Raw genomic sequence first — 22,149 nt, 5'->3', positions numbered from 1 at the left:
TGCGAGATATGCACGTTCTCTGCATTTACATTGATTTCTCAGACAATAATTATTGAATCTTGATGAAAAAATCCTGCATGTTTGATATTAAAATTTTAGTCAATTTGGTGCAGATCCAGATAAAAATCCGGATCTGGTAAATGTAAATATGGTTTCATAAGGGGACTGTTGGGCCTTGGTGGAGGTATGCGCTCTACTGAGTACCAATTGTGTTTTTGTGTTGCTGCCATTTTTAAACAGAATCAAACACTTTTTTTTCAAGATCAAAGATTCTGTTATATGACAAAATGTTCCATTAATCTTCTCTATTGAAACTATCTATTTTGTATACCTATGTCTGTCTTTGTGATAGATATTTCAGTGACATGCCAGAGTGAAACAAAGGAGGTACTTGTGCTCCCTCTTGTGTTCACTGTTGGCTATTGTTGGCTGAAAGAACTAAAACTGTAATGTAACGGTTCTATTTTTTTATAAAAATGTGTCGTTTTTGGTAATATTTTTTCTAAAATGAATTTGACATTTAAACCATAAAAAAATGCTTTAAATGTTTTTGACTGGATGCAGAAATTTACAGCTCAGATCTATCAGATTTGTCTTTTACATTAAATTCACAATACAAAACAGGGTTCACCCTTATAATTTTGTGACTTGCTGAATTCCAAGGTCATCCCAAGATATACAACCAGTTATTGAGAATTCCTGTTCACAGTGAAATTAAATACCTGCCTCTAACTGTTAATCCATAGTAATACCTTATGTTTGCATTATGTCCTAACTAACCTGTTACATCCCTAAAAGCATTCCTGTCTGGTATCTGTGCTATATGTCAGTATGTGTACAGCCATTGTTTGGTCATTTCAGCCTCACATACACTACAGTAAGTAGCTCTGTTACACATGGTAATGCTGCTCTAAGCATAAATGTTATTAATAGATGATAGCGTTTGTGGTTTCCCATGTTTGAGTCACACTTATTATTATTCAGTGAATATTAGGGTCAGTCAACAGCTGTGGACTCTAGACAGTGGATCTTAATTACTTTTCTTTTTCTCAGTAATACTTTCAGAGTGAAGAGGTCGCCAAAGAAATCCCCACTGTCTGAAACATCACCGGTGCGTACCTAATGCTGACCTAACTATTTCAGGTATTTCCTCCTCCTCCGTCTGACGATATCATTGTTTTTGTGTTGCAGGATCCTACGTTCACAGATGAACCCTCCTCCCTCCACCCACAGGACGACCACGCCACAGACGAGGAGAAGCTGGCCTCCTCCACCAATCACAAGTGGGCCGCCCTGCATGACATGGATGCAGAACTGAACTCTGACCAACAAGACTTTCCTCAGCCGTGCGACCTCACGTCCTTCGTTAATGAGAACAGTCTTCCTCATCCGAGTCTAGGTGAGCCATTGCTGTCTTCCGCCCTGTTCAGACCGGGTATTAACATCTGTCCCGAGATCCGATCACTCAGACCACATACGGAGGTGGTCTAGGACACATGTGGACACATTCTTTTGTGTGTCCTGGGCCTCATATCGATATATAGCCTACTGACATCTCTGACTCACTACAGTTTCACTATGAATCAAAAGTATTTAAACATTTGTGTGTCCATATGCTGATTTGATGGGTACAAACAACATAATTTGTTAAGGTTCAAATTACATATAAATAATTTTTTACATACAGCTGGAAAGTGAGATCTCATCACATTTTAATACACAGGTGGGATCACACAAACTTACACTTGTGATCAGATCTCTCAGGACAGATTGTACTACCAGGTCTGAAGGGGGCCTAACTCTCTTGGATCCCTGTTTGTACCTTCAGCCACCTGTGTCCCAACAAACACTAACAGCGATCACAACATACCACAGACAGGCTTAGAGCTTATGTTTGGATAAACCCTCGTGTACAACAATCAGTCACTTTACTCTTCATTCATCTGGCAACATTATTGATTTTTCTTGTACAATTGCAAAAGGCGTGCTGGCCCAGTTCTCTGCTGCCCTCTGACCTCTACATGAGCCACCTCTTCCCAGAGGCTGTGGACTCGACCCATCTGGGTCACAGATGAAAGCGAGAACAGAGAGCGCTGCCTCAGCCTCTGATCCCGTCAGTCCACAGCTGAACACTGGCTAACATGTCTCTCCATTTGCTCCTCTGCATCACAAACTTGGTTTTGTCTTTCTGTGGCAGTGCAAGACTATGAAATCGAGTACATGGAGAAGATTGGCTCCTCTTTGCCTGTGAGTATTTGGCATAATTCTGAGATTTTGTTTGCGATATGTGAGTAAGGCTCAAAAATGTGTTAATGTTTTAATGAATTGTGTGTCTCGTAGCCACCCTCAGTGAAGAAGCCATCTTTGTACCTGAATCTGGATTCAGTGTCTGACAAGTTAACCAAGAACATGGGTGCACATGGATCTGAGCCCAGCTCCCCCTGCACAGGGTACACTCTACTACTACTACTACTACTACTACTACTACTACCACTACTACTCCTATTACTAGTACTACTAGTTGTTTTCATGATTTTGCTTTGATGACAGCCAATGGCCATAGGCATTATGTTTTTGGGTTATTAATCCCATACAATTGAAAATAATACCTCAGCAACAGCTTGAGGTAATTTCTTTAAATTCACTTGGACTCAAAGATGAACTGATCAGATTTCGGTGGCCAAAGGTCAAGGTCACAGTCTCCTCACAAATCCCTTTTTGCCTTGTGAATGACTTATTTTAAGAATACCTCAGTACCTTCCCTTATACTCATGGATTAAGTGATTAGATTTTGGTGGTCAAAGGTCAAGGTCACACTATGTTTTTGACCTCTTGAACAACATATCTCATGTCTTCCTGTTGGGAATTTCCTCAAACTTTGATCGGTTGCCACTTCAACTCGGAAATTACCTGATAAGATTTCAGTGGTCAAATGTGTAAGGTCACAGTGACCTGCACTGGCTAGTGGAGGCATTCACCTGCAGAGCAATAATTCTAGTTTTGTAAATGTGTAGTTACTCTGAAGTATTTCATAAGTTGTATGTTCACTGTACAGGAGGATATACTGGGCAGTTTTAGTTTTACTTTACTGGCATATCTAACATGCCAAGTCTAAACCACAATGATTTGGATTGCACAATGGTTGCATACAGCTTCATGATGTTTTTAATTAACACTCTCATTCATCAAACCCAGTGCATTACATGTCATGAGCCTCTTTCTGCTCCTCTCTCTCTTCCACTCATTCTGTGCAGGAGCTTTGAGGAGATGGAGGCCCAGATATCAGCAGGTATAAAGACACCGGTGCTGAGCTCCCGGCCCGGACCCGAGGGCTCTGCCGGAGACAAGGGCAGGAAGAGAGAGAGTGAGTCTCTCAGCCGAACTCAGAGCTCAGAGAGGGATGAGCAGGTGAGTCAAACACATTTTTATCATCACATATGTCATTTCTGTGTCTCGTCACCATCACGTGAGGAGAATCTGTCGATGTTGATTTCATAACATTCGCACCATGTCATTGTTTAGTCACAACTGAGAGAGCCACAGTATGCTTTATCGCAGGCCGTGACTTGGCCCTCCGCCAGTCGTAATGATTCTCATTAAAGCCGAGTCACTGATGACAGATATCCACTTCCCCACACCAAGTTTCCAGCTTGAACTCAGTGACCTAGCTCCCAATGCTGCCACTCAAACGAAAACTCAGCGCTTTGCTTTGCCATGCTGACCCCTGCCCTCCTCCCTACCCTTTGCCTACTCCTCCTGGTGCCCTTCTTAGTCCCCTAGCCAGGGCCCCATGGAGGCCCCTGCTCCTGTCCCGGCCATGCCCCTGTTAGACAGGCTGTCTGAGTGTGACGACCCTCTGCAGTACCTGGAGCCTGACCTGGCCGAGACCAACCCCACCGCATTCGCCCAAAAGCTACAGGTGTGTTGACAGCCCACTCATGACCTCTATTGACAAACCTTTCAGGCCTTCGGTGGCCCATTGTGTGGCCCTGATGTGTGGTTTTGTTGTTCCCATTGTGTCGCCTTATCACATCCTACATATTCATTTTCCCATTTTTTCCTCCTTACTTTGGCTTAAGATCAATGGTGTGTGAAATGTAGACAGCAGGAAGTGTGTGTGCTGAACTTTCAATATGTTTTCCCCTTTGCTCTCTCATCCTTGGGCCGCAACCCCCCGCCTCCCTTACCCTTGAAATCCATCAACCCCCTCCCAACCCCCCCTTGAGTGCGGCCCAGGAGGAGCTGGTGCTTGCTGCCCTGAGGATAGAGGCTCTGCAGGTAGCCAAAAACATCTCTCAGTGCCCCTCCCTCTCCACTGTAACCCCCCAGGTACTGCGCTGAGTCAGCCTGCACCTGCTCTATGTGCGTATGTGTGAGTGTACGCCTGTGAGTGCGTTTGTGCGAGCAAAGGTGCATCTTGAATGAGCGATTGCATAATAGCAGGTGTGTGTAGAGGCACACACCTGAGCGACTGCAGTGTGTGTGTGTGTGTGTGCATGAGAGTGTCTCAGCCTGCCTACCCCTCTCCCTAAACACACCATTCTGAGTGTGACTGTGAACCCATGGCCTTATCAACATGGCGGCTGCACCACCACATCCGCAGTCCCGCCACCTCTTCAGTCCCCACATATGAAATCTCTTATTAACATGGCTTAATGCGTCCCGCTCCCATCCCCGACTAGCAGCTAGCTCTTCCAGGTTGACTCCTCAGGAAACAAGAGTGCTGTGCCTTCACAGTCCCTTGCCTTTACTATGCATGCTGGGCAACATCCATGTTGTCTGTTCAGGCTTACATGAGCATGAATGTGACTGGGAACGTCTCACACTCGACAGCAGCTGAAGAGGTATATGGATGTGACTCACACAGATGTAGTTGTTGATGCTTTACTGTCATCATCACCTTGAATCCCAGTCACATTCTTGTTTTGTGATTTGGTTCCTTATCCCAGACTAACAGCACTAACAAACACTGGGTAGGTGTCAATGAGAATAATTAGGTTTGGGTTGAAAAGCACCTGTCTAGACATAGGAAAAGTATTTTTCCTTCTTTGCGGAATGATCAGTGGTAAATCTGCAACATCTAGTAAGTGGAACAACTCTTATAACAGTTGGAGCAGGGCAGACGCTCTCCAGTCCTCTTTCCCTCCTTGTCTCATGCTCTTGTCCCACACATTTTACAGTCTCGACTCAAGAAACCCAGCACACGGCGGTGGAATATCAACGGTTCACCTTTACTGAAAGTAAGAGTGACATCACACCCCTGTGATCTGTCCACGTTTTGATCCGACTACAGTGCAGTCCTTGGGTTTGGTCGTGTCTGGCTCAGTGCACAAGACCACTGGATGTGAAGTGTTGACTGCAGGGATCACAGCCCTTGATCGATAAATCAATCAATCAATCATATTTTATTTGTATAGTCCATATTCACTAATCACAATTTGCTTCATAGGTGTTACATCCTCTGTCCCTCAACCCCTCTCCCAGGACAGACAGAGGTGTAATTGATTTCTTGTGTAACAGAGCAACATCAACAAAATAACAATATTATATACATAAATATATGTATTGTGTTTAAATTTATTCAAAATTAGAGAAGACAGTGTCTAACATAAATGAAGAAGTATGTGTTGTTGTGTATGTGTAGTAGCCCCAATCTTTGAACAGTTCAGCAAACGATGGGACTACAACTCTTACACTGTTTGGATATAAATTGAAATTTCTGAGGATTCCTGAGCCAAAACAACCATCCAGATACCTAAAGACTGCACTGTATACTGTTGACCCTGTAGACCCCAGAAGGTCTCCCTACATTTGCCTTCTACCTTAGCTGTAATTTGTCCCTGTGAGCAAATTTGTCCTTGTTGTAGTGTTCATCCATCTATTACCGCACCATTTACAATGTGATGATTAGAGGTTGAAGGATTCTTGAGTCTTAGTTGCGTTGTGGGGAAGCTTCGGACCCCTTCAGGACCCTACAGAGAGGAGGAATAAAACCTGGAGAGAATGGGATGGCGGGAAGAATATGAAAAGGGAAGAGAGGGAGAGGGTTAGGAAGGCATTTATAAAACGGTGAGAGATTCGCGGTTGAGGTTTGGTCTTGCTCCTGAAACTCTGCTGGATAACTTCTGCTGGATACAGATTTTTTTTCGTCTGTATCGTTCTTAAAGCAAAGCTAAATGTTGGCAGTTTATTATAGACGTGATGATTTAGGATGATGTCGAAATGAATGGTGCTTTTAGTACAAGGCTTATCTACCAATTAGGCAAAGTGGACAACTGCCCCGGGGGCCAAAGATTTTTAAGTTGTGTGGCAATTACTTAATGGCACCACCAAAGCACAATTGCTCATTTTGCCCCAGGTACTTCTTAGGGATTGTCTCTGTAAGACGGCACTTTAATGCAACTTGAATTTTCTTTTTAAAACGTCACTGAACTGGGAGAATAAGCCTAATACCAATCTAAAAGCAAAAAGAGGTCCATGGTTACATGAACTTGACCAGCTTTTACCTCCGGTGGAATAAAGGAATTATTGCCGCAGCCAGACCAAACACTTTACTCTCTTTTCTACGAATTAGTCTCAGTCTCCTTGTCCCCCACGAGCCTCGACCATTTCATCAAATCCTTCCGTAATCCGGCTCTCCCAAGGATGACTTAATCCCTTTCAGAGCAGCAAACAGAGTTTGGAGGACCAGAAATGGCTTTAGAATTTGGATTGTTTAGGGATTTGGGTTTTGGCCCAGTGTTTTGTTTGATTGGAGCTGTTGTTGGGGAGAGTATTGTCCTAAGTTGCGATGGTCATATCAAAATGTGCATATAGACTTTGGTTTGTTGTGTCTTTCAGTGCACTTCAACGCTATATTAAAAAAAATTGTAATAGTAAATCCTGTGAATTTTCTAGTTCACCTCACAACACCACAACAGGTAAGAACAGTGTAGCATGGGGCTGAATGCTTCAACAAGAGACTAACATCTATTTCCCATGCTGCCCAGTTTTCTACCCCACCTCCCTCCTATATGATGCAGTCCTCGCTGTATCAGCTGCTGCCTTCCTTCCCCTCGGCCTTGCCTCGACCCCCCCAGTTACATTCCAGCGCCCACGACGAGCAGGAGATCATGACTGCTCGGCCGAGGGCAGCATCAGCCAATCACCTGGCTAATACTGTGGCTATGAAGACTGTCTCATCCAATCATGCGGCGGCTGACCAAGTCTTCAGGAGCATCACTACCCTGCCTCATTTACATATTAATTTTTTTTGCTGCGTGGTACATTTTGATATCGTTTGATGCTGCCTTGCGGTTTGGTCCAGTAATCTAGTTGAGAATGTGCGTGTGGACCCTGAGGGTGAGGATGCCCCGTCTGTAGCTCCGTCTGGTTTGTTAATGGTTATGTTTCCTTTCCTCTCCATCCTCTCCCTCGGTTCCTGGAAGCAGCACAGAGACACGTCGTCTCCGGTGGAGAGTGCTGTGTCCAAGAACTCGCTGTACTCCAGGACCGCCACCACCAACTACATCGAAGGGGAGAGTCCCCACCTGCCTGGGGATCTGGACCACTCGTTGGGAATTGCACGAGAAGAGGTACCACAAAACAATTTATTTGATCCTATTAGTCATAAATACTGTGTATAGAGTAAGATACCACTCTTTACCTGATGATTTTCGTCGCCCTCCTCAGATTGTGACGAAGGAGAAAGAAGTCCTGGAGTGGCAGAGAAAGTATGAAGACAGCCGACAGGAAGTGGGGGAGATGAGGTAAGACGCAGCACGTCGCGTTGTCGTCACTAACATCACTGCGAGGTCACACCCATACGTGTGGGTGTGGGTTTAACACCTTCTGTTCTACAGCAGTGTCATGATGTTTAGTGTCTTTATCCATTCTCTGCATTTAACAAGTCAATTGGTTTATCATGCTTAAACTGACAGACCAAGCCATGGTTAACAGCAGTGTGGCGAGCTCTTCAAAGAACTTCATCTTATTATGAGCGTTAGTGATAGTGCTGGAGAAGAGAGAAATAGATGTGGTTGATAACCAGAGTAAAAAAGTTTGATCTCTATTAAAAGATACATTTAGGGGCTTTAAGTTGCTGTCATTTGGATGATTTCCCAGCGATTGATTGACCGCATCTTAAAACTGGGATTAATTCAAGTCGCGTTTACATCCACAAACGATCGATCTATATCGGACAAATAGCTGCTAATGGGGGTTAGAGGAGAAGGAGATAGGCTGCACTGACACCATGTTCTCTGCCAGCAGGTGGTGGGTGTGGGTCCAGCTGGCCACAGCCCAGTTAGTGTGGATAAGACAGAGCTTACTTCATTTGACTTATTGGGCTCAGGATAAGGAGGAGCTAAAAGGCTAAGGACGAGGCATGGCTAATCAATCCTCTTACCTCGAGTAACCTGCTTTTACCAAAACAAGGCTTCTCATTGGGCCCTGCTGCTCGGCTCGGAGGGCAAGGCACTTCCAACAGTGAGATTCAGGTGGACAAGCAAATACAAACATACAATACTACAGGTGGATAGTGTAACATTTTTGACTAGATGATTAACACTTTTTATCACAAGTTTTCAGAAACGTTAAGTGTAAATATGCAAATAAGGTTTTCTATTATTAAAATGTTGCTAATTTGCATACATTAACAGGACATAAATCTGAACATAGGATGAAGCCAGGTTCAAATTTATTTATTTGAATTGATATGTTATATAGAGTCACAATGGTTTTTACAGAAGGAATTTTCTATGTCCGTTTTTATCACTATATAAATCAGAAAATAGTGTTAACAGCCTTTTAAAAAATCTATTTTCACCATGTTTGAGCAACAATATGTTCTATAAAGCAGGATGTGAATGATAAATGAACAAACCTTCACCACACAGCAACAAAAAACGTTCAGAATATAGGCATAAAACTCGAATGTTTGGTGTATGTAAATGCATATTGGACTTTTGAATGTCAGATATTGCCAGACATATATGATTGTGATTTCAAAATTATAACCAAAAGCCCAAATTGTTTGGCTGTTGTACCAGATCCACAGCTATCATAGAAATATCCACCCAATCCCAGCCACGTGTTTTCATTTGGAAATCTTGGTAATGGGCTGACAGGAAGCTCTATAAACAAACGTTTGTGTTCGTTGGTGCAGGCAAATATATAAATTATTATTAGATACTATAAGATTGTTTTAGAGACATATATATTTATACTGATCTAAATCTATCCATATTCTGATGATGTAAACTTTCTCATCCATAGGAGAATTGTTGCTGAGTATGAGAAGACAATTGCACAGATGATTGGTGAGTTCATTTCTAAATACAGGTTTACATGAACAAAGTTCTGGTCACGTGGTTACTGTTCCCTCTGACTTTTATTTTCAATGAATTACTTTTGCTCCCCAGCCTCTGCCACCACTTTGTGCTGCACCTGTTTGATTTGCAAAATGAGCAAAAACATAGAAGGCCTTTATGTTCCCGAATACACTGATTTCAGGGCGCAGAGAGTTTTTAAATGCTCTGACACAAGCTAGCTTTGCTATGTGCTTGCTTTCTCATGTTTGATGGATATGAACTGAATCCTGAAGTCTTTGGTCGGGGCCGTGCTCTCACCTTTGCTCCCTCGTGTTCAGCTTCTCTGGACACAGTAAATTCCACCTCGGTCCGACTCTCTGCATCATTCCTGCCCTCACCTACATCCTCTCCACCACCTCTGGACATTCTCAGAGATTTTGCTTTTTTCGCTGCTGTATAATTTCATTTCTTATTCTCATTAAAGCACTGTCACAGAAAAGAAACTACCTGTCTCTGCCTGTGTCTAACACTCGGCTCTCTCACGTGTCTTGCCCTCCCAGCTTGACTTAACACAGTCCCTTCTTTTCTGTTCTGCTCCCATCTTTGCCCCTTACTGTTTGATAACCCTGACAGGCATGCCAGGTGAGTAACAAGGACTCGTCCTTCACTTCTTTTTGTGTCAGCTCACGTCTCTCCATCCGTCCGTCAAAGAAGGGGCGCAGATGCGCTCACTTTTTTCATTGCATCCAATGACAACTGTTTGTCCATGTTGTTGTATTTCATTCTGTATTTTGAGACATTGTATTTTAAACAAGGACATAATTGTTTGTCAGTTTCTATTCAGCTGCCTTTAATGGGATTTTCAGTTGTTGAAATTCAGTGCAACATCGTACTTACTAGAAACTTTTACGTGCACATCTGCACCTTATTTCTTTACTATGGAGGGTTCCGTCATTCATAGAATTATTGAGTTAAGAACACTGGTCATATAAGCTTGTAAGAGGAAAGGAAAGGGAAAGATGGGAGGGGGTCAAGATACTGTTGAAGCTTTGTCACATAATACTGAACTCAAAGAAAAGCAAACCAGAGGCCTCTATGGTTCCTCTATGGTTTGCAGGTCTCTTTATGTTTTCCATTGTTACGTGTTTTTGTTTGCATGCTACACTGGTTTATCAGAAATACACTTGTAGTGTAGTATAGAGTGATATTAACTCATACAAATTCACAAATCCATTTTGATATATAGACTGTGTCTCAAGTCAGGGAATGCATCCTTCAGAGAACGCAGTCTAACCGGCCCACGAAGACCACCTCCTTTGTGGGTTGTGTGGACTGATAAGGCAGAACTGAAATGAGTCTGGTCTACAGAGGATTTCTGTCACCAGCGTGTCCTGCCCTTATTGCTGTTGCCTAGCAACAGAGCTGAAGTTGGACACGACGAGAAAGTTTTATTGTCCCTTGTGGTTTTTTGACATCTCGTCGCCTGCCGGTTCCTCAATTCCACTCATTACCTCTTCGTAAAAGGTTTTATCAGTAAGGCACAATGGATTCTGAGATAGGTCGGGCTAGGGAGGATCCATATGTTTAATTCTTTGTTTCTCAGGGATGGACGGACATATTTGTCAGGTGCGTTTGAAGGAGCCTTTGAAATGGAACAGTCTAATCACGCTCCTATCGAGCAATCAGACTTATAATGCAGCCTCTGAAGGATGCAGCCCCTGAATTGAGACACAGCTATAGTCCAAATTAAAACATTTGTTTGTACATATGTGTGCTGCTGGGGGTCTTTAGACCGTTCATGTGCCCACTAGTACAGCAGACTGTTCAGCACATACTGCAGACTGATGATCTGAGCTACCGTATGTTTGTGTGTGTCCATCAGAGGATGACCAGAAAGAGAAGTCTCTCTCCCACCACACCATCCAGCAACTGATCATTGAGAAGGACCAGGCCCTGTCCGACCTCAACTCCGTGGAGAAGTCCCTGGCCGACCTTTTCCGTCGTTACGAAAAGATGAAAGATGTGCTGGAGGGCTTCCGCAAGGTGACTAATTAATCATTCACTAAACGCAGACATTTGTCATATAGTTTTTTTGTGATGGCAAGAGATTAAAAGCAACTACTTCTCACTCCATTTCAGAATGAAGAGGTTCTGAAGAAGTGCGCTCAGGAGTATCTGTCCAGAGTCCGTAAGGAGGAACAGCGCTATCAGGCCCTGAAGATTCATGCAGAGGAGAAACTAGACAAGTGAGTCTACGCATACTCTCATTATTTGATGTTTGCTCTTCTATGACTGCGTTTTCCCCCTAAGGGATATCAACACAATACACTAACTACACAGTAACTCACTGTCCAACTGAAATATGTTTGGATACAGGCCAATGTAATTAGCTGGCAGTGCTTTTACAGGACTCCCCAAGCTTATGGGAGCTACGCAGAGTTGACTTGATTCTCATTGTGTGACTTGTGTGTTTCCAGGGCCAATTCAGACATAGCTCATGTGCGAGTCAAGGCCAAGCAGGAGCAGGCCGCACACCAGGCCAGTCTGAGGAAGGAGCAGATGAAAGTGGACTCTCTGGAGCGCACTTTGGAGCAAAAGGTCAGTTGTGAGAAGCAATTAAAATGGAAATGAAATCAGAAAAATCGATTTGAATAATCCCTCTTTTTCAGCAAAATAAGCATGAGTTTTTTCTAAATGTGAGTAAACCTGCAAAAAAAAAGAAGGCAACTGACTCCTTTCCCATTGCCAGTGGAGGAGTTTACATTTCTGTTTGTTTTTTTTACCCGTGTGTCGCGTTCGACGTCATAAATGCACCGAAAACTGAGACGTTCTCTCACCTTGCTGTCTTGCCAAATTATCGCGTTCATTGGGTGTCACGTTTCAATCAGAGCCGATAAAAACCTGTGTCTACTGCAGAGACACTTGACCTGGAAGTGAACGCAGATTCAACCCAAAAAAGCCAGATGTAGCCGTATGTTAGTTGGTTTTCTGACCAGTTGAAAAGAGGCTTAGGTATATAAATTGTTATTTTTATTCTTGTTTTACAGAACAAAGAGATCGAGGAGCTGACAAAGATTTGCGACGAGCTGATCGCCAAGATGGGGAGGAGTTAGCGGCTGCGTCACATCCGGGCCAAGTCTCACAGAGAGGACGAGTGGCTGTGGAAAAACTACTTAGAAAATGAAGCAGATCAGTTTTATTTATCACTCCACCAAGGACTAATGGAGATCATAGCCCTGAGTGGTTTTGCCGATTTTATTACCTACTGACTATGTCTACACAGGATCCACAGGAATGGCTTCCTCTAAATCACTCTGTACATTGTTTTGATGTGTCAGCGTATCGTACTGTAACAGAGGTCTGGTTTAAAGATTTAGAAAATGTACCATATCACTAATGAGTGTGTGTGAGTGTGTGTGAGTGTGAGAGTGCTGGTGTGTGTGTCGATGAGAGAGTGAGAGCATTGTTTGTGGGTGAAAATGATCTATAATGTTGTTGCCATGACAGCCATTGAGGGAGAAGACTGTTTACCCGCTCCTGTTGTCGTCTCAAAGATAGACTTTGACAAAGAGTATCAGAGAGTTAGATTCATTCATAACATGTTGATACACCACAAAGAGAACTCAAACTATCACAGTAGCTTCCTGCATGTGAGAGAGAAATGTTAATGTTTGTATATACCATAGGAAATTCCAAGTATCTTCATTTTTGATAGTTATTCTGTCATCCTCAGTGCGCTTTTCCTCATGTAACCTTGTAGATATTTGTCATACTTGTCATAGCTTTCTCGATGAAATCGTGGGGACTTTATTTTTTTGATTTTATTTTGATATGAGGCAAACTAATCGTGACTGTATTCAGTTGTGACAAGGAGTAATTTAATTTTGGATGGATATGTCCTCGTCCTGCTATGGTGGTTGTGTCACACTGAGGAATAACCTTCTGCACAGCTACTGTACAGCGTCTGCTTACAAAGTGCAATAAAAGATGGCAATACAGCACACTGGTTTCACTCTGCTGCTTTACCTGCACAGCATGTTTTCTCACTAACTTCAGATGGGTCCGCATGTAGAAAATCAAACTCAGTGGCTCAATTTGTGTTTAGCTGGAAATCTGGTGAAAATGAGTTTAGTTGACCTGGCACAACCACTTATTTGAGGATGTGCTGCTTCCTGTCAGTGTCAGAGGAGAAAATAAACACAAGCACAGGCGATCAGGCTGTTGTGTAAATGATGCACTGATGCATCATAAACTTTTCCTGTTCTATTACTTCAGATCAGTGTCAATTAGGGATTTATGTACCACAGGGGGTCATGCTGCCATTGCAAGGGAGTATGTGGCGAGAGGCTTTTTTGAAAGAACATGCATATACGACATATTTATGTTTGCGATGAAATAACAATTCAAAAATATAATAAATAGAAAATGATAATATACAAATATTACTAAAATTGTTTCTGTGGCTGATCTATAGAATTTTACAATGTTGCCTCAGTGATCAATTAACCAGCTACAATAACCCAACTGCACAGGAAGTACCTTCACACCAAATGACTGGGCAAATGACAAATGATTGAGACTGGGTGAAAACTAGCTTGAGTGAAAACATAGTTACCTCCCCTGAGTAGGTTTTGTTTGTTTGTCTGTTGTTTTGCTGCATTATACAAAAACTACTAAATGGATTACCATGAAAGTTGGTGGAAGGATGTAATATGGATCAGGGAAGAACCCATGACATTTTGGTGTGAAGGGGGCGGATCCAGGAACTTTTTACACTTTCTTTAAAGTTGTGATATCTAACATTTTTCTCAAATCTTGTGTGAATCTTAATGAAAACAAAAACCTGACATATTTAGGTGGCTGTTATGGTTTCGTGCGTACAATTTGGTTCAGATCCAAATAATACAATTGAATTAAATTCACTAAAACCAAAATGGTTCAAAAGAGGACTGTTGAGCCTTAGTGGAGGTATGTGCTCTATTGAGTGCCATTCTAGTTTGAAATAGTTCACAGAAAGTGTTATAAATGGAAGAAACTGTCAGAAAAAGCTTTAGATTACTGCAGTATTTATAAACCTTTTGACAAATACAGCAGTGTTGTATCCTGACAGCTACTACCCTAAAATCTGTAGACATTCGGTATCATTTGGACAGATGACACCCAACCTGAAATGATTCACTGCCATCCTTGCAAATGCATTGCACAATCTCTGATTTATAACCCTAGATACAGAGTTCATCTTTCCAAAAGTCCAAAAGTCAATGGAATAACGACAAAGCAAAATGTTCTTGAATACAGATCTCACACAAACAAATGTACATCAGAGGACAACACTAGAAACCTCAGAGCACCTGGAGTATCAGAGTGATAAAGTGTGAGGGCTGGGCCGCAGGTGGAGACAGGGACAGGAAAGGGAAGAGCCACACTCTCGATGGGTGTGGCCACATCAAGTGAGGATAAGTTAGGTAAAAGGTGCAGCATGTGTCCCAGTGCACATCTTTGACTGAAGAAGACACCACTGACACTACGTACACAGAGTTGCGGGCCCCAGTGGAGGGGCTGCTTGTCTCCTGGTCAGTGCAGGAGGGGGTATCGGCTCATCAGATAGATTAAGCTCAGGGGGCTTTAGGAGCAAACAAGCTGCTTTTCACAGAAGGACCACCGGCACCATGAGAGCTGTCCAGTACTGTCCACTGCTCCTGCTTACCCTGGTCCTGCTAACAACCAACAGTAAGGACTTTATTTTCTATTTCCCACCATTCTATTTCTTCTAACTGGCCTTTCCTCTTATTGGATCATCTGTCAACTTTGAACTTGGTTGGTGTCTCCCTTCAGACAATCTTCGCATTTGTCTCTCTTGAACTTCCAAGAATAGATTTTACTAATTGTTTTCTGTAAGAGGCACAAAGCTGTTGACTGTCCATAAAGACGGGGCTTTCCGCATCAGGACAAGAGATGACACAACATCACTGCACTTCTTTATTACTCGGAACATCCCTGACATGTTTTCTAAACCTATTAAGTAGATTCCACTGTAAGACCTTATGATGACTCGTATTTTATGCCAAGTCTGCTAATTGTTGTTAATTTCCATGGTAATTATCCTGCTTTTTGCCTCCCTCCCAACTGTCATTGTTGGGAGGGAGTTAATCTCTTAATAGGCCTGCAGGCTAATACTTAAAGCATGTGTGTGGAGCGGCTGTGCTGTGGGGATAGATTGGGGTCAACAACAAACAGCAGGGGATATTTATATGGCATGTCAACACACAGAGGAGCACACCACCAGTTACCGAAATAGACCAGCTATTCAAATTCACGCAAGAAATTATGATTTGCTGTCATTGTCATCGTTTTACTGCTTAAGTTGTGATTGGGTCAGTTACAAGGCTGACATTTCTACACTTTAAGAACTTTTGGAAAATGTCTCCTCTCTGATCTGTATATGTAAGGAAACAACTCTTTGTGCGCCTGTGCAACTATCTCGTCCTCCCGCCATCACAACAACGATAAAAGGGCACATTGGGGGTCGAATGAGGTTATTTTGATTCGCCAAAGCAAGAGATGTGCTGCTGCAAAAGAATGTTTGAATCTTTCAGTGATTCCTCTAAGTCCAGCTTTGTTCGATCCTCTTAGGACGCTGCATTTCAGGCAGTTTCTGAAGGGCCATTTTAGAATTTAGGAGAAAGATAGAGGTTTTCAAAAGGAAGCGTTAAAGTGATATTTCAAAGGTCAGCTCGTTCTCGAACAACCACTTCTTCCTCTGGAGAGCTTTAGAGAGACATTTAAGTGTTTTATGTGCTGAAGTGGACTCCTCGAGCTTTAGCTGAAGGTTAGGAACATGTGTTTTTATATCTGAGTTTAACTATTTGCTTTGTTTGAGAAGACAAAAGGGAGTAATTAATGCTTTGTCTTGCCTTGACTTTACTGTCATTGTAAGGTGTGATTTACCAAAACTGTGTATCCATGCTCAACAAACCCTTAGATCCTGTGTTTTTAAAGGGCATAAATCCCAGGCCCTGAATTTATGATAAATGGGACTGAGTTAGTTTAAGTGTGCCAAGTGTAATGCAGTCTTTACCACGCTAGAGCAGCTGCAGCTAGCTGTCTCAAGATTTACCAGAGTCTAAATATAGCGTATTAAAGGACAAATGAAGCAGCAGAAACCGAAAGAACAAGACAAGACGGCAAATACGAGACATTTCTGAGGAAAATAATGCAAAAGTTTTATGTACAGTGTACAGTATCAACCAAACCATCTAATTGAATTTGACCACGCTATACCCTGAGTCCGGTAACCGTTTCCTCCCTGTATTAGAATAACATATATATATATATGGTTTCATGTAACTTCCATTCATTCAAAATGTGTTCACATATTCCTAATTGTTGATTACTACATTATATGCTTGTATTTCTTCTTTTGTTTTGCTTTATTATGCGTTCTATTGTTTCCATAAGAAATACAGCAACCTCAACCATAGCAAGTATTGTAATGTGTAGTAAAAAACAAGGGTGTACAGTATAATAGACTATAATAAACAAAGAAAAAACATATATACATATGTATATATATATGAGTTTGTAAATTTACACAACACATTCCCAATGTCTACCTACGTCTGAGTGATGCGTCTCTGGAACAAAATGGAGACTGTGTGTATGTTTGTATTTTATATAAAATGTTTTAGTTCGAAAAAGATAGAGCCATCCATCTCCCCTCCACCAGGATAAAACTATATTCAAGAGATCTCTGAGTTGTTGAACTACTTTACTTAGTGTATCATGCATGCACGTGTGTGTGTTCGTGCATTAGCAAACATTTCTTCTCTGTGTCTGTCAGGTGAGGCTCTGCGATGTTTTACCTGTATGGGCTCCAACAACGAGGACTGCAACCGACAAGGCTCCAAATCGTGTCCCAGCTACTCTGACGCTTGCGCTGTAGTGGTGGGCCATGACAGTGAGTCCAACCGTGACAGTGTAGTAGCCTTTTCTTTTACTAGTTTATCTTTTCTATACCAACAATAATAACTGTTAAAACTATATTTGTATCAGCGTGTGTGTATTGGTGTGTGTGTGTATAATTTAATGGAGGACAGGCTGCTGCTGTCTGGAGACACGTCCCAGTCAGCAGGGGGTCTGAGAATGAAGAGCTTTGTTTCTCCTGCTCGATCGATACCCTTAATTAGGACACAATGTGTTCACGGCACCGAGACAATTCCTCGTCATGAAATCAATTTAATTAATTTAATTAATTTAATTTATATTGAAAAAGTAGGGCAACAGCAGAAACCATCATCTTGTATGTAAGTTAGTTTCCTCACATAAAGTGTAATCATAGCCCATCTAAATCAGTCCACCAGGGCAGTTTTATTATTAGAACTAAGTCTATATCATTTGTTCTGTGTGAGACAGCTGCTAAACCAGTGTACCTGACTTCTATTCCTGTGTGTTTGTCAGGTGGGGTGATGAAGTCATGCTCCTACAAGTCTTTCTGCAGTCAGGCCAATAGCCAGGGCTACAGGGCGCCGGGGGTCAGAGTCAACTGCTGCTACAGCAACGACTGCAACGTGACAAGCTTCGCCTCGTCACTGCAGGGACTCAACTATCTGCTGCTGCTCCTGCCTCTGTTGTTCCACTGCTTTTTCAAGTAGATGTTTCGGCACAACTTCATCGTGCCAACAAGTATCCACCTGAAAGTCTCAACGCCGACCACTGTTGTTCTCAGTCAGTCCCCCCCCCCCAAAAAAGCCAAATAACGCTGCGTAATTTGAAGCTACACCTCTTGTCCTACTTTCCACCACTGCACTCCACTCAACGTAAACACTGACATCCCAGAGTTGCTGAAGAGCTTGAGGTGCTAGGTGTGACTGCTTGGATTATATGCACCATGTTGGATTGAATCCATTAAGCGGTGCTCAAGTAGATGCGACTTTCAGTGGATTTTGCTAAGCCAATAAGTAGAGGATCCTGAGGGAAGTGCTGAAATAACAGGCAGAGATCATTTATTATTTGCTTCTTACATTAAAGAGAGGAGAGATGCTGTTCGAGTTCTTTTAGTTCATTTGCTCAACAAACCGTTTGTGCAGTTACAGAACAATAGGCTCGAGAATCTCATTGACTTTTCGCTTTTCACCTTTAAAGTCACATTTCTGCCGAATCTGTTGTCTCTTTTCTTACCAAAGTACCCACATGCCAAAGTTATTCCAGCAGAGCTTGTGCTGTAGGAGATGCCAGTGCGGCTAAATATGGCACCAATAGTTCAGTCAGCATGTCGTTACATCATCAGCCCCTCCACCTGTCAATCACACATCTGACGAGCAGTGCAGGATAACTTGGGAGGTTGCGAGGAAACACTTCTCACACTCCGCAAATCCACATAAGCCTTTTACATGGCCAGGCACGTTACACTGATGAGGTTAGTCCAGTGCGTTTGAAGTCACTTAAAGAATTACTGAGTTTATAAACAGAGTGAGTACGAGCACACCTCAACACAGGTTGAGGCCTGTACTCTATAAGTTGAGGCTACTGTACATATTGTATAGAAAATGTCTGTGAATGACAATCCATACTGTTTACTGAGGGTTTTATTTTTTTGGGAAGTTATTTTGTGATATACATTAAATCTATAACCTGCAGAAGTTACAATAATCTATATCGTAATAAGTTCTATAGCATAAACTGCACACTCTAATCTTATAGTGTGTGCCTTCTGTTCCTTGTTTTTATGTACATTTCTCCTTGTAGATTAAATTTAAAATTCTAATGTAATTTGAACAAAAATAAACTAAATGTCCATATTTTGCCCATTGTATATATGAAATTGTAGGTAAATGTATTCGACTACTGAATGACACAATGGAGTCAATGTAGGATGTGCCGACTAATTCTTTTTAATTCAATGTAAATGCAAACAATATAAAAGACCTTTTGTAACTGGATTTCTGCGAATGTCCTTCTTTCACTTCTAAAATTAGTACAGAAACTGGTTAGAGGTTGATTCAACATTTAATCCATATACTAGATGTATATAGAATAGCTAGAGTTATTATTATTATTATTATTATTATTATTAGTATGTTGTTATTATTTTATTTGTGTGGCATTTATAACAATTTTTCATCTATTACAATTATAAATCCTGATGTTGCAGTTGAAGGTGGAATTACTTGACCTGCATGCTTCTTGTAAGCTTGTATCCTTATGATCAGTGATGCTTGAGAGCTAAATAAGAGCCTATTTATGGATTGAGCAAATCAATAACCAAACTGATCAATTATTGTGACTTAACAAAGATTTTGTGAGTGTTTTTGTCCTAAGATCAAAGTGTTTTTATATGGTGCATACAGTAGTTTGATATCAAACTTAAAGCTACTTTTGTTGATTATAGTTCAGTCAGGAACACTTTGTCATAATTTAACCATTTATTGCACAAAGGGGAATACAGTTATGCTCGGTACGGATGGCTCCATTCTTTGGATGTTCCCTGGATTAGCCATGCAGCATGCTAGGATAAAACAGGGAACACATGCAAAAAATCCATAACAATGGAAGCCTACGCCAAGCTAGAATGATAATATCTATATGTAGCAGCAAGCATGCTGCCGGCCCTTTTAAATAATACTATTATATGACATGAATAAGTGTAGCAGCAAGTATGCTGCAGACATCTAAAATTATTGGCTAAAGAATGCAAGTGTGCATCCTGCAAGAGGTCATACTGCTGTTGTGTGAGATATCTATATGTAGCAGCAAGCATGCTGCAGACCTGAAATTGTTGACTGAGGAATGCAAGCATGCATCCTGCGAAAGGGTATACTACTATTATGTGACATAAGTAAGTGTAGAAGCAAGTATGCTGCAGAACTCTAAAATTATTGGCTAAAGAATGCAAGCATGCATCCTGCGAGAGTCGAGTTGAGATTATGTCGTCTAAGCCCAGGCAAACTTAATGCCGATGCAAAAGGAGTGCGAGGTGTACCGCTGGGAAGGGAGTCTGCATCGTTTGCAGAGTAGTCAAAGACGAGACGTGAACCAAGATCTTGACATGGCCTTCCTTTTGTCAGTCGGAAACAGGTTCATCTTGCTTCGCTCGAGGATGCCATTGGAGATGTCTTGTTATAGAAAATAGGGGACAGAAAGCAGTGTTAGTTTGTGATATGACAAAAGTTGAACCTTTTTGAGTGCTTTAGGTGGATTGAGAACATGCAATTGTCGAAGATGAAATTGGATATGGTAAGATCGTGCGATGGGTCAAAAAGGGTCCGAACTGGTAGTGAATTCGCTGCACCTGAGGAACCCATAGAAAGCAGCCAACAATATGGCTTCTTATAAAGCATCTACAAACAGACCAAAACCCCAACCTTAACGCGCTTATCATTGCTTCCTGGATGCTCTTTTTATGGCCATTGAAGTGCAGACGAATGGAGGGATTCTCGTGCAGGCGACATACTGAAGGATCTTTGCATCTTAAATTAACTCTATTCCTGCTACAGAAGCTTTGATGGATGATGGTTGCATAGTTTGAGATGTAAAACAAAGAACAATAAAATCAAGGTTGCTTCATTATCGCAGAAAACTATAATTAGTTTCCTTGACCAATAATTGCCCCAGAGAATGCATGCAACGACGATAGGAAACATAAATCTAACAGAGAAGTAGATTGAACATAAGAGGGAAGACCCAGCAGTTCTTTGGGCCAACATCGGCAAACCACTCGTTATTGTAGATTGTAGGCAAGTGATGTCTCTACTTTGTTGTTTTAGAAAAAAGGTATGCTATTCCACTTTTCACACAACAGTGACCAGGATACTTTTGGCAGAACACTTTAAACCAGCCAGAAAACCTTGGGCCAAACCAGTGATTAAATAGTTATCAAAACAACAATTTGGGTGCTTCTTTAGAAAGCTCCGATACGTTGACAGGTGTAGAAGGTCTAGTCACTTATTCTTTTAAGAGTGTGCGGTGAGGACACACAGACCTGGAGTGGCCGTCTCCGCAATAACTGCAAGGATTTGCTAGGGAAGCTGAGGAGACACTGCAGCAGCGGATGGGAAGAATGGGAAGAATGGGACTCCCGGTATAGTTGTAGGAACTGCAGTTCCCAGAGTTCTGTGCGGCGTGATGTCGATTGGCAGCGTGCTACCTGCCGGGCTCACACCGAAAACAGCACACGGCCCTGGAGGCGGTGTTGAAGTTTGTGGAGAGTTTTCTCGGTTCCCCCGGACATGGAGGCGGGTGTCCGTCTCGCTGAGAGAGGACCGGGTCTTCATCCTGCTGTCGGGGTCCAGCTCGCTTAGAAGGGGTGCTAGCGCTAGCCGGAGCAGAATCTGCGGCGCTGAGCTTCTTCTTGTAGTTTTCGTTGTAGGTTTGTTCGGGGCGGAGGAAGGAGTGACAGGAGAACCGCAGCCTGGTCCACTTCGTGAAAGTGTGTGACAGCAACAGGAAAAGTTCTCCGTGACTGGCTCCGAGAGGGACGGAGATATTGCGGAGTATCTCACTCACTGGCCAGTTTTTTGAATAAATGGAGGACTTTGGGCTGCCAGGCGAGAACTACGGAGGACATTGCAACTCTCTTCTGCTCCTTCCTTGCGACCCTTCCTCGTCATCCTGAGTTTCGAAGAGGCAGTCTTCTTCCATGAGGGATCCTTCGTCTGTCCCGAGTTGAGGCCCGATGAGCGTGGAGGAGGTGAGTGCCAGTGACGAGCCGACAGCAAGGCGTGAGTGGCAGTGTAGCTGAGCAGGGATCAGTGAGGAGGAGGTCATATTTAAAGATACCGCTTTGTTGAGAGAATGGGCTTTGATTGGGGAGTGACTGATGAGCACCCATAAACCAGCATCAGTAGACGTGATTCCATGTCCT

General features: G+C 42.5%; 2 protein-coding genes across 2 annotated transcripts in view; both read left to right on the top strand.

The window, feature by feature from the left end:
• The window catches only part of tacc2 (transforming, acidic coiled-coil containing protein 2), a 53,149-nt gene extending 39,858 nt beyond the window's left edge, over positions 1 to 13,291 (top strand). Inside the window, exons 9-23 of the mRNA XM_034607827.1 lie at positions 1,054 to 1,111; positions 1,192 to 1,399; positions 2,198 to 2,247; positions 2,341 to 2,450; positions 3,255 to 3,408; positions 3,773 to 3,919; positions 4,237 to 4,329; positions 5,181 to 5,240; positions 7,431 to 7,574; positions 7,672 to 7,748; positions 9,256 to 9,299; positions 11,173 to 11,333; positions 11,430 to 11,536; positions 11,768 to 11,888; positions 12,338 to 13,291. Coding sequence (XP_034463718.1) covers positions 1,054 to 1,111; positions 1,192 to 1,399; positions 2,198 to 2,247; positions 2,341 to 2,450; positions 3,255 to 3,408; positions 3,773 to 3,919; positions 4,237 to 4,329; positions 5,181 to 5,240; positions 7,431 to 7,574; positions 7,672 to 7,748; positions 9,256 to 9,299; positions 11,173 to 11,333; positions 11,430 to 11,536; positions 11,768 to 11,888; positions 12,338 to 12,403 — 1,600 coding nt within the window. The 3' untranslated portion in view covers positions 12,404 to 13,291. The remainder of the gene's footprint in view (positions 1 to 1,053; positions 1,112 to 1,191; positions 1,400 to 2,197; positions 2,248 to 2,340; positions 2,451 to 3,254; positions 3,409 to 3,772; positions 3,920 to 4,236; positions 4,330 to 5,180; positions 5,241 to 7,430; positions 7,575 to 7,671; positions 7,749 to 9,255; positions 9,300 to 11,172; positions 11,334 to 11,429; positions 11,537 to 11,767; positions 11,889 to 12,337) is intronic.
• Positions 13,292 to 14,768: 1,477 nt separating this feature from the next.
• On the top strand, positions 14,769 to 19,161 carry ly6pge (lymphocyte antigen 6 family member pge). Its single transcript, XM_034609415.1, has 3 exons — positions 14,769 to 15,020; positions 17,131 to 17,247; positions 17,748 to 19,161. Exons 1-3 carry the CDS (start codon positions 14,960 to 14,962, stop codon positions 17,939 to 17,941), a joined length of 372 nt encoding a protein of 123 aa, XP_034465306.1. The 5' UTR covers positions 14,769 to 14,959; the 3' UTR covers positions 17,942 to 19,161.
• Positions 19,162 to 22,149: the final 2,988 nt, after the last annotated feature.

The sequence above is a fragment of the Hippoglossus hippoglossus genome, chromosome 15, assembly GCF_009819705.1.
Source record: "Hippoglossus hippoglossus isolate fHipHip1 chromosome 15, fHipHip1.pri, whole genome shotgun sequence".
NCBI classification, from domain to species: domain Eukaryota; kingdom Metazoa; phylum Chordata; class Actinopteri; order Pleuronectiformes; family Pleuronectidae; genus Hippoglossus; species Hippoglossus hippoglossus.
Note: the sequence above shows the minus strand (reverse complement) of the source record. Positions and strands in the feature narration are given on the sequence as shown.

Coding starts and splice junctions, on each gene's coding strand:
- ly6pge (XM_034609415.1), top strand. CDS start 14,960: ATGAGAGCTGTCCAGTACTGTCCACTGCTCCTGCTTACCCTGGTCCTG. Junction 15,021..17,130: donor GGTCCTGCTAACAACCAACA/GTAAGGACTTTA, acceptor TGTGTCTGTCAG/GTGAGGCTCTGCGATGTTTT. Junction 17,248..17,747: donor TGTAGTGGTGGGCCATGACA/GTGAGTCCAACC, acceptor TGTGTTTGTCAG/GTGGGGTGATGAAGTCATGC.